This window comes from Dipodomys ordii, unplaced genomic scaffold (assembly GCF_000151885.1).
Source record: "Dipodomys ordii isolate 6190 unplaced genomic scaffold, Dord_2.0 Scaffold24, whole genome shotgun sequence".
NCBI classification, from domain to species: Eukaryota; Metazoa; Chordata; class Mammalia; order Rodentia; family Heteromyidae; genus Dipodomys; species Dipodomys ordii.
In genome coordinates, this window is record NW_012267240.1 from 10900459 (window position 1) to 10913277 (window position 12819).

The 12819-nt window shown below is 38.2% G+C and overlaps 1 protein-coding gene across 7 annotated transcripts in view; it reads right to left on the reverse strand.

Annotated features, from left to right (window-relative positions):
- Nucleotides 1-12819, reverse strand: part of Mllt10 (myeloid/lymphoid or mixed-lineage leukemia; translocated to, 10) — a 198626-nt gene that overhangs the window by 13531 nt on the left and 172276 nt on the right. For all 7 annotated transcript variants that reach the window (XM_013014683.1, XM_013014686.1, XM_013014688.1 and 4 more), the window contains 2 exons: nucleotides 3523-3640; nucleotides 2069-2141 (listed from right to left, as the gene is read on the reverse strand). In XM_013014683.1, coding sequence (XP_012870137.1) covers nucleotides 2069-2141; nucleotides 3523-3640 — 191 coding nt within the window. The remainder of the gene's footprint in view (nucleotides 1-2068; nucleotides 2142-3522; nucleotides 3641-12819) is intronic.

A 12819-nucleotide genomic window follows, 5' to 3' on the forward strand; every position in this document is an offset into this window, starting at 1 on the left:
GGTTTGATTCCTCAGCACCACATAAGCAAAAAGAAAAAAAGCCGGAAGTGGCACTGTGGCTCAAGTGGTAGAGCACTAGCCTTGAGCTGAAGAGCTGAGGGACAGCACCCAGGCCCAGAGTTCAGGCCCCATGACCGGACCCCAAAAAACAAAACAAAACAAAAGTCCCACACAGACTTTCCTGCTGGGGCTAGCAGTGATCCTCAGATCTCAGCCTCCTGACTAGCTAGGATTACAGGTGTGAGCCACTGGCACACGGCTTTCAAGCTGATTTTTAAAGGATAATATAAAGTTGGAAATACATGCTAAAAATAACTTAGGACCACATATTAACTTCCATAAGAACAGAAACTTGTCAGGCACTGGTGGTTCACACCTGTAATCCTAGCTACTCCAATAAACCACCAGAAAACCTGAAGTGGCGCTGTGGCTAAAGTGGTAGAGTGCTAACCTTGAGCTGAAGAGCTGAGGGACAGCACCAGGCCCAGAGTTCAAGTCCCACAACCAGAAAGGAAAAAAAAAAAAAAGAAGAACAGAAACTATACTAGCAAAATAATGCTAAGAATTTGAATAATTTCTAGGTAACTTGACTGCTGTTCTATGTATAAGCTAAAGTGCATGACTTTCTTCTGTGAAAGTATTACAGTACAGAAGTACTTACAACATAAAAGCACAGACCAGTGAGATAATATTGTTAATGTCTATTTCTGATTCCTAGTTTTCAAAGAAAGGGTATTTAGCTTTCTTCAGAGTCCAGGCAGGAAAAAAAATATATATACTTTTAGTTCACCCAGAGAATATACAAGAAAAATACTAAATGTACCATTAGAAAAAGAAAAAGTTAGAGACTATTGAAGTAAAAATGTTTATAATGGCAAAGAAAATGCTCACTAATAGGCACACTCTCATGAGATAAGCAACACAACACAAACCCACATCACAAGGTCCCAGGGCTAATAAAAGTTTTCCCATATATAAAAGACTTTTCCTCTAAATTCTCACCCAGCCTGATGTTTGAAGTCAGCTTATAAAATTAGAGAAATAGGTCAGGCACTGGTGGCTCACGCCTGTAATACTAGCTAGGTCAGGAGGCTGAGATCTGAGGATGGGGTTTAAAGCCAGCCCAGGCAGGAAAGTCTGTGAAATTCTTATCCCCAATTAACCACCCGAAAACGGGAAATGGCGCTGTGGCTCAAGTGGTAGAGCCCTCACCTTGAGCTGAAGAGCTCAGGGATAGCACTCAGGCCCAGAGTTCAAGCCCCACAATGAACAAAAGAAAAAAGGGGGAAAAAATTAGAGAACTAGGGGCAGAAGTTGAAGACGTGGGGCTGGAGGAGTGGCTCAGAGCACCTGCAGAGCAAGCACAAGGCCTGACTGCAGACTCCAACACTCCCCTCCCCCAAAATCCAAACAAGTAGGAAAAAAAGCATTCCACTGAAGTGCATTGTTTCCTATAATTTGATGTGCTAAGTCACACCATTCTCCCCATTTAGAAGAAAAGGAACACAAAGTTCCATAGCCTCACACTGACTAATAAATTCCTAATAAATTCCTAGAATGATGTCATACACTATCTAAGATAATTTCTCAAAACATGAAATGTATTTTCCACTCTCCGCTTCAAATAACCTAAAAATCTACAGGATACTAGTTCCATTTATGCAAAACAGTAACTAGAGACAAACTAAAGACAAATGTACTGCCTTTAAAGCCAAAACTGGTGCCCAATGTCAGAAGTCTTGAGCTTGTAACTTTAAGGTATTTTAAGATTATCTTATAAGCAAAACTAATCACCTAAGCCAATGCATTAATCATACCAGCAGCTAAATATACAGATGATTGGAAACCTAAAAAAAAATGAATTCCTTTTAGCTGAGAAATCTAATAATGTGTTTAAATTAATATTCAGATTAATTAAGAATCATTTTTCTTGACTGTCTAGACATGCTTATCTACAGAATGCTTTTATAGAGCCTCACCAAAGTACACCCTCCTGATAGGAGATAAAGAAGTTTCCAAATCTCAGTGTTTCACTTTGCCAATTCTTTGCAGTGTAAATATCACTTACCGTGGTGAGAGACTTCCCTGGGGTGAGCTTCCTCGGCCAGCTAAGTTTCGGCTATTGTCTCCAAGATCTTGATCTGCAGTGTAAATATTTCAGAGCTGATAAAGTGACTCTCTCACAAGATAAAAGGTTTTAAGCTGATTTTCTTTCTCTCTCTCTCTCTCTCACTTTTTTTTTTCTAAAACACACATTAAAACTTTTCCAGGATATTTCCAGTTACCAGGAAAGTAGTAGACGTAGCTTGTTGCCAGTTTAGAACTGCTGAGCTGTGGCATGTAAAGTGTTGTTCCTACATGTTTCTGTGGGTGTAGAAGGCCATGGAATATGCTCTGTGCTTTCATTCCTTTCCATTTTACAGCACAGAAGCATGGTTTGAATCTGCAGCACCCTCCCCTCAGCCACTTTTAATTTCTACGGTTAAAGTAATGAATCACAGCTGCGACAGCTAATCTGTATGCTTATCACAGCAAATCCTTATGCTTTGTATTTTTTAACACTTTGCATCCCAAGACAAATGATAAAATGTATTTACATAGAGCCTTACAAGAGAATAAAAATGTTACATGAATCCTGGCACTAAGAATAAAATTACATACAATACAAAATATCCAAACTGTAAGTGAAAAAACTAGAATTATGTATTTAAATGACAAAAATAATTAATCCTTTTAAGTATGTTTGAGGTAACAGAATATTTCCTCTTAAAAGTAACTTGTGTTTTCCCTGCACTTATTAGTGGTTGTCCTCCCCTTATTCTGAGTCCGGTAACCTCTGACCCTTGAAGGGTAAAGACATGACTGATCCATTCTTGGTGAACTACTAAACCCATTCCCTTCCCCCAAACAGGCATGACTACTTGGACATGTCAACAAATCCTTCAAGATGGAATGAAACAAAGCAAATCCAGTGGTTCATTAAAAACAGTACAAGAGGCAAATGTTACAAAATGTCAAGTGATAAAAATTCACAGGATTACTAAACACTGTAGAAATTCTCTAACAGAATTTTTTTAAACCAAGTTTGTGTAATGCAATTTCATGAATTATGCAAATAAAGGTTTAGGCTATTCACAGAAAGGCCAGTGTTATGTTACTTTCATTGCATAGAACTGAGGAGTGAACACATCCATCACAAAAGTCACAGGAGACATTGTTGCATTCCTGCCTGCTGATGGCTCTTAAACATTTATATTTCAGACAGTTTAAAGAATTATTAAGGGGCTGGGAAGGTGGCTCAGAGGTAGAGTGCTTGCCTTGCCTTCAAGAGGCCCTGGGTTTGATTCCTTAGCACCACATAAGCAGAAAAAGCCAGAAGTGGGGCTATATGGCTCAAGTGGGAGAGCGCCAGCCTTGAGCTGAAGAGTTGAGGGACAGCGCCCAGGCCCAGCATTCAGGACCCATAAGGGAGGAAGGGAGGGAGGGATTACGAATTTAAGAGTTTTAACTTTCAAAACTTACCTGTTTGATTGTTTTCAGACTGTGCTATGAGAGCTGCCATTGATGGATTTGGATTTAATCTATTGCCATATATATGCGATGGTGGCTGACTAAGAGAAGATCCAGACAGGGTATTTGCCTAAATAAAAGGAAGTAAAATGTTAAATGAACTATACTGGAAAATGCCATATTGATTTTCTTCCTATAGTGACTAAATTCCCTGCAATCTCAGTATATCAGCAGAAACTTCTCACTTTTTTTGGGGGGTGGGGGTGGGGGGGAGCCAATCCTGGAGCTTGAACTCAGGGCCTGGGCACTGTCCCTGAGCTTCTTTTTGCTCCAAATTAGCACTCTACCACTTGAGCCACACAACCACTTCTGGCTTTTTCTGTTTATGGAGTACTGAGGAATCAAACCCAGGGCTCCATGCATGCTAGGCAAGCACTCTACCACTAAGGCACATTCCCAGCCCACTTTTTGTTTTTTGAAAAATAATTTTCATTCATTCTTTACCATTCCAACATGTCAATTTCTGAAGTTACATAACTACAGTTGTTGTTTTTTTAACAAGCTGACACATTCAACACTAAACCCTACAGTATGGTAACCACATGGACACAGGACTTATTATTTAATCGTCTTAAAACCATTTAGAAAATACAAGCAAGTAGGCAACAGATGTTTTATCCAATGCTCCAGTGTCTTACATCACAAGCAGGATAAGTAGGTCAAAAGGTTCAATATCTACTTTTAACTATACAGAGCCATATTTTCCATTGCTTAACTCTGTCATTAGTAAAACCTGCACATGATTTTGTTACTTCCTATTTTGATCCCTTGGAAGCCTGCTGCTTTTGCTGTTTTGTTTTGTTTTTATTTTAAAAGAAAGCAAACATGCATCCCAAGTATGTGTTCTATACAATGCAGGGCTCAAGGAACCACGGCTCTACCCTGACCCCTTATAAGGCACTGTCTTTTTGGCAGGAAGCCAGTTCTACTAACTGAAGAGCTAGTCCAAAGTTTGTAATTCATTCATGTTGCTAACCACAATTCTGAAGGCCTCTACTGGGATCTGTGCCAAACAAGCGAAAATGAACCCTTAAACAGATGAGGCTGGGGAGACTGGCCAAAGTGTTGCATAATCCAGTGTAATAAAAATGCCTTCTTTCATGAGCACACTCTCCCACTTTCCAAGAATATTGTAACCTTAAGACGTGACATTTTGGAAGCATATCTCTTGTACACAAAATACTGTTACTCACAGAAGGCTATTAAGGCCTGAAATAATTTTCAGATTTAACCGAACCACAATTTGAAACTATTCCTCTTTTTCATCAATGAAATTAAACTTAAGCTTTTACAAAATGAAATCACTGAAGTTATTTCAGAAAACTCTTGAAAGTGACTTCCAAGAACTGAAGCACCCTTCCAACAACATAAAGAAACTGAGAAACGGGAGGACAAAAAGATGTGGGACATTTTAGACATGTATTAGACCATGTGAGAGACTATGATGACATACTTACTATAGCAAGCAAAATATTACTCTGTATTTCTGGAGAGACTCGTATCCTGACATCATGCTTTGGCCATTAGCCAACATTTATTAAGCATGAAAACTGCACTTTTTACAATTCACAGAAAGAGTATCCATGATGGAGAATCCTGCCCTTCCTATTTTATTCCAAAGGGTATACAGTTCACAATTTAATGTGTAAAATCAATCCACTCCAATTATCTATTTCTTACAAATAATACGCTTGAAGTCAGTTTGTACTTCGGTATCCTACTGAAAAATTAGCCTTCGGTACAAGTCTTAATTTCAACTTAAAGATAATATTGCATAGAAACATATGGCAATTCCAGTTACTCATAAAATAACTGAGAGGGAAAAAAAATACAAAGCAACCAATAGAAAATGACCAAATATTACCAGTCCCATGTGCTTATAATGGTCTTGGATCCTTAACACTGGCTCTAGAGAGCCAGAGCCAATTTACTCTTACTGCTGGGGGGGAGGGGCACACAATTCTACAAATATCAACAAAGCACCTAACATATTTGAACTGGGAAATTAATTCAAAGGAAGAAGAAAAAAATAGTATCTTGAGACAGTCTGTTGTCGGCAAGAAGTAACAACTCACAGCAAGAGACGAAAGCATGTGGAAGCACACTGGGGCACTGCAGAGGCGCGCACCTCCATGCAGCAAGGACACGTCCTCACCGTCAGACTCTGCAGTCATCTATGTGATGTACTGGCTAAGTCGCATGAACAACCAGTGGAAACACCCTTTCCATTCCAACAAGCAGTCTCATGAACTGCTTTAGTCTTTCAATAAGAATCAGCAGAGCCAAACTGTAGCCAGAAATAACATTCCTTTTTTAGGAAGGTTTCTTCAGCCAAGGCTTTCTTCTAATTTCAGAGTAACACTTTTTTTATTTTAGCACTCCTATTATTCATTAGGCCCAAGATACTAAAGATCAAACTACAAAACAGTTTAGAATAATTGGTCTGCAAAGTAACCATCAGAAAGAATGATCGTTAAGTATCTCGAGCACATTCAAAACCAGGAAAATCTCCCCCTTTGTGTGTCTCCCCAGTATTAGGACTGAACTCAACTGGGGACCTCACGCAAGCTAGGCAGGTGCTCTACCACACTGGGCTGACACCCAGTTCATTTTAGTTCCTCCACATCCTCTAAGAGCACCTCAACCTGACTTTCTACCTGGGCCACCCTCAAACCATGATCCTACTTACCTCCACCTCCTGAGTAGCTGGGATTACAAACATGTACCACATTGCACTCAGCGAGGTGCTTTTTTTTTTGTTTGGGGTTCTCATTGTTTTTGTTTACTAGCTTACAGTAGTTACACAGGAGAGGGGTGTTCTTGTTACCTTTTCACTCATTCATAATGTATTGTGATCAATCTGGTCCACTCAGCACACTCTCTAGGCTCCCCTCTCAGCTTGTTTTTGAGATGGGATCTTGCTGATTTTGCCCCAGCTAACTTGGATCTCACCTCTCTTACCTACAGCTCCTGAGCCACTGGGACACAGGGATGCACCACACTGTTTGTCAAAGTTAACAAGAATAAACTAAGGTAAAAATACTATCATAAATGACCAATTTCCAAAACTATCCATTTGAGGGAGAAAAATCTGAGCATTCTTTTTCCTTTTTGAACACTTCTATTTCTGTGAACCAATTTTCAAGCGGGTGGTGCACATCCGTCTCTCATCTACTGGGGACTAAGCCAATAGGACTGCAACTGTGAGCAAAGCAAGACTCCTCAAGACCTGACCCAGACTAAATAATGAAATAAAACAAGTTATTAATTTCACAAGATTATTTCTGGTATGTTACTATCTACACCACTCGACATTAATTTCTTCCCGAACATCATTTCAAAGTGGACGTGGGTTCCAAAATACCATTTGCAATGGTTTCTGTTGGTGCCTCCTGGCCAAAATCCCCCTCATTTTAATGAAAAGATCCCACACCTCAGCAACAGAGGGCAGGTAAAAAGGGAGAGTTGGAAAAAGATGAGTTTGTTAAGACAAAAAATACTTGTGAAAGTGCCAAGTGACTCAAGGGCATAGACAGAAGTCCACGTTAGCCTACAAAAACAAGGGTTATAAAGCACAGGGCACTAAAAGTTTTTATATAAAAGATATCTTGAGCAAGGATAAAGGGAAAATTAATATACCTATATTCCTCAATAACTTATTTCGGACATGGGTTTTTTAAGGGCATTGAAAACAGTAATGTACCATAAGTTCTCTTCAGAAAAACTGGTATAAAATATCTTTTTGAGAAGAAAATAGCTGTCTTAAAACATTTCAATTTTATTCTATTCAAGCAAGAAGAATTGCTATTGTAGACAGATACTGCTAGTACTACAAATTCATGAGCTTTGTTAAGGTTAGAGAAGCTGAATGAAGGATATTTACAATATATATGTAAACACCCTGAATTGTTCTTGCAACTTTTCTGTACAGCTACAATTATTTCACGGTAAGAAATTAATACTACCTATGATAAACTTCTGCTTTAACGTGTAATATGTGATTATCTACTGAGGCTTCCCCCCCCCCGCTAGGATTAATAATTAAAAGGAATCACTCCCATACTCAATATATTATAACAATTATTCTTATACTGTAGTAAAAACCTCATTAAGAAAAGCATAATTATTTTAAAGCTAGGCCCAAAGACCAGTAGATTAAAAATAAATTGAATGATTATTGAGGTAAATCTAAATCACATTTAAACAAAATATGCTTATCTGTCTCAGTTAAAGAAGACCTTTGATGGCCAGGCACTGGGGGTTCACATCTGTAATCCTAGCTACTCTGCTAATGCTTTAGCACAAAAGTCCTTGAAAGTCTTATCTCCAATAAACCACAAATACATACATACAAAATAACTGGCTCAAGTGGTAGAGCACAACCTTAAGCTCAGAACACACACACACACACACACACACACACACACACACACACACACACACACACACACACACACACACCCTTGACAAACTTCAAGTAATTTCATCAATCAACTATCAAGGAAAAAAATCCAAGACTTTATCCAGGTAGTATTCAAACACAAAACAAATTCTAAGCAGACTAGCATATCATATTAACAAGATTAGAATATTATTTCAGGTTGAAATTTCACTGGTTAATAGTTAATCTCTTACATTTCAAATGTCTGTTTATGGCTACAGAAATACTTGTAATGCACCCTGGTTAAGCAGTACCTAATGAATTGGCTTATTCCAAGGAGATAGTTCTAAAGGAAGAAAAGGTAAGGTCTGCTTGATTATCTGAAAATCAGAGTTTTTAAAAGGGGTATTGTTTTAGACACATGTACTTCTCCTACAAAAATACTTTGATTTTTGGAAAGTATTTACAGTCATCCATCTAAAGGTAAGTTTGCATCATCATATTTTTCTCATATAGGAACAAGCAAGCTTTTTAAGCATTCACAGTTAACCCATCAATAAACATTCAAGCCAAATATTTCAAGTAAAGTTCTAAAATGTACCAGCTGCCTTGTGCAAGTTTCCAGCACTGACACATGATTTTAAAATGTGCTCTCAAAATCTTGTCAGATTTACTAAATTATATATTCTTAAAAATTCTCAACTCATGAGCATAGGTGCATACACACTTTCAGAAAGGCGTGGGGCTGAATTTTGAACTCATGGCCTCTCAGTTGTTAGGCAGATGCTGACCACTTGAATCCGAACGGTAGTCCTTAACTTTTTGTGTCTGATATTTGTTTTAGAATACTTGGGATAGAATCCAAGGTCTCTTAGTAGCAAGATTAACTCCTCCAAGGTAAATGAAGAATTCAAAATTGACCTAATTGTAGAAACTACATAAACCTTAGTGCCCTAAACATCTTGATGACTTTGAAAGTATAATATTGAATCTAATTGCTTCACCAAATAAAATCATCCATACAAAAAACAAAACAAAACAAAAAAAATCCAAGGTCTCACACATGTTAGGCAAGTGCTCTACCACTGAGTTACATCCTCAGTCCCCAATCCATACATATTTTTAAAAGAAAAAACTTTTATCATCACTCTACCAACTACATATTAAGCTGTATCACACTGGGCAAGTTAATAAATCTCTATGTCCTCAATTTCCATCTTTAAAATGAGAAAAATAATAGCAAGAATTGAGTTTATACAAAAGCATTTACCTTTAGCTTGATATTTTAAAAGATTAATTCACAAGCTATTGTGTTTTTCATTCTTCCAAGAACTTTACTAGGAAATTATATTAATAATTGTCTCCTTATACAGTGATATATTTCTTTTTTTGGGGGGTGGGGTGGGGGTAGAGGGGTGAGTCCGGTCATGGGGCCTGAACTCTGGGCCTGGGTGCTATCCCTCGGCTCTTCAGCTCAAGGCTAGCGCTCTACCACTTGAGCCACAGCGCCACTTCCGGCTTTTTTTTCTTTTTTGCTTATGTGGTGCTGAGGAATCGAACCCAGGGCCTCATGCATGAAAGGCAAGCACTCTACCACTGAGCCACCTTCCCAGCCCTACAGTGACATATTTCAAAGACTGAAATGTAGTTCTCCCCTGTCCCTGTTAGCTCACACCTACAAATCCTAACTACTCAGGAAGCTGAGATCTGGTTATGGAGGGTAGAAGCAGCCCAAGGCAGATAAATCTGATAAACCAGCAAAAAGCCAGAAACAGATGTATGGCCTAACTAGAAAAGCACTAGTCATGAGTGGAAAAAGCCAAGCAAGATTGGCAAGTCTGGAGTTCAAGCCTCTATACCAGTGGGCCCCACACACAACTATTTTACATGCTCACTTCCACAGTACACACACTAAAAGCAGTATTGTGAAAAGCTTAGTATGGATCCCTGAACGAGCATGCAAGGGTAACATGCAAATACACACAGCATTCCGTATTTTTTTAACCAAATGTAACTCATGTAAACGAATAAGAAAAATTTAAAGCCCTATTTCTCAAAGAAACATTAGATGGTCAAAATACTTCATTATGCAGCATATAAAAATATAGCAGCTGGGAACTGGTGGCTTACACCTGTAGTCCTAGCTACTCAGGAGGCTGAGATATGAGGATTGAGGTTCAAAGCCAGCCCAGGCAGGAAAGTCCATGAGACTCTTATTTCCAATTAACCACCAGAAAACCAGAAGTGGCACTGTGGCTCAAGTGGTAGAGAGCTCACCTCCAGATGAAGAGCACAGGCACAGAGCCCAGGCCCAGAGTTCAAGCCCCGACAAAAAAAGAAAGAAAGATGGAGAGGGAGAGAAGGAAAGAGGAAGAGAAGGGGAGAGAATGAGTATATGTATGTGTGTGTGTGTATATATATATATATATAGAGAGAGAGAGAGAGAGAGAGAGAGAGCAATACTGTAAATCCAATGTAAGGATTCAAGCATTTTAATTTTTTTTCCAGTTTGCAAACAGAATAGTTAAGCAGAAAATATGAATGAACACTAGACAGGGATTGAATCATACAAAGTTTCATCAGTTCTCCAGCTTCATTCAAACTTATACTATACTATGAAACCTACCCTGATAACAAACCCCATTTCTATGTCAGCTACCACCAGTAAGGCTTTAATGCTCAGCATGTGATGAGAGATGAAACCAAGTGTGAACAACTTTCTGGTCCCATGAGTAGACTGACTGTTGAAGCTGTCAGGTTCAATTGCATCATTCCACATTATTCAATGCCCCAAACTGCTCCCTAATTGTTAGGAGCTTAATGTATTCAAAACCATTGTTTAGGCTAATGCTGCAATGTTCTACAATTGAGTTTCCAAAAAATAGTAGGAGGGATTAAAGTGTAGTTAAACCATCACTGAACACTCATGATTGGACAGCGAGACTGTATAGAATAACTAACCAATTCTAAATAGGATTCTTAATTGTCTAATATCTAATCAATGTATCCCTTATGTTCGGGGGCAAATTAGGTTCCTATGAGAAAGACAAGCTACTGACATAATTTTAAAACTGGGAAAGACTTTGATCCACAGCTGAACATAAATTAGCTAGTTAATATATCTACATTAGCACAGAATTAAAGAGTTTTCACAGAAAACAGTCATACTACATGTATTTAATAGAAGAAGTGTTCTGAACCGTTTCTTTTCTCACTATAAACCCAGGTGTTTCTGCAATAACTGAAATTACATTAATGCTAACGTACTTTATGATCTGTATTTGTGCTTCAAAATATACCAGGACAGCAGGAAGGACAGGTATTTATTATATTCCTGTTTTAAACATGAAAAAAGTTGAATCTCACAAAAACAGATTACCCAAGAAAACACCAGGAAGCAGCAAACACCCTGGAAACAAAGAATTCTGACTCGAAATTTCTGCTACTTGACACTGTGTAACAAACGGACATGGGGTACAATTCCCAGCAATGTCTTTCAGAATAACACCTCTCAGCGAAACAGAAATTCACAACTGTAGTAACTGACATTGTGGATTAAAGAGCCGGACAGTACAGCTTCCAGATTTCCCACCTACCAGACATGTGACCTTGCATTGTTGATGAACATTTTTAACATCCAATAGTAAGTGACATTACCAAAGTTACCAAAACTGATTTTTCTCAGAAAGGTCAATTCTATAAAATTACAAGCCATTATGAAAGCATTCAAAACAGATGAAATTTTCAATCTCACCAAGTCTAAATCCTCCCTTTCACCTCTCCCAACACTCCCTCCTCGCCCAGGTCAATTAAATCTGCATAAGAAATTGAAGCGTTTTCTCACATGGAATCAGAGTCATCAACTGAAAAGAAACAGAGGGAGCTGGGAAGGTGGCTCAGTGGTAGAGCGCTTGCCTTGCATGCCTGAGGCCCTGGGTTCGATTCCTCAGCACCACATAAGCAAAAAGAAAAAAGCCGGAAGTGGCGCTGTGGCTCAAGTGGTAGAGCGCTAGCTTTGAGCTGAAGAGCTGAGGGACAGTGCCCAGGCCCAGAGTTCAGGCCCCACAATTGAACCCAAAAAAAAAAAAAAAAGAAAGAAAAAGAAACAGAGGGCTATGTCTAAGACAATCTTCCAAACTGTGCATGCAAGTTATAGTACTGGAAAACAATATATTTGAGGTTGAGGGGAAAATGTCAGGACTGAAAAATTCCAGTCACTGAACTGTACTTTAAAATACTAAAAGATCTGTATATCCTATATGCAATGGAAGTTTAATTAATTCTGATTTTTAAACACTCATTCTTGTAATAAGGAAGCATGAGAACATCTGCATGACGATAGTATCCAAAGCACAACTCAAAATGCAAGATATACTAGCAATGCAGTTATTTTTCATTATTCACTTTTAAATTCTTCTATTTAATAAATCACCCTTCAAACGAAAGTATTTACATTCTTCCTAAAACAAAACAGAATACAATAAGTGGAAAACAGTGGGATTTGAAAGAAAACATGAAAAATTAATAGTACTCCTACAAAACCCAATTTACATTCCTACTCAAGATCCAACAATGGAAGAGCATATCATTAACAATTGTATGGAGAGGAGTTCAACCTACTAATAACACTAAAGAACTATAATGGTAATTGTATTACTGATAGATCCTAATGTGGGCTCCCTATCAGTCATTTGCAAAACAACAATTACCATAAGAACATCATTAACAATCATATGCTCAGGCATTCTATTTTTTCAATAATGCTCTGATAAATCCCAATGTGGATGATTTGTGGAAGAAATATATAAAGCAAAAAACAGATTTTAAGAATATAAAAGTGATCAAATAGATTTTTACAAAAAGTTTTT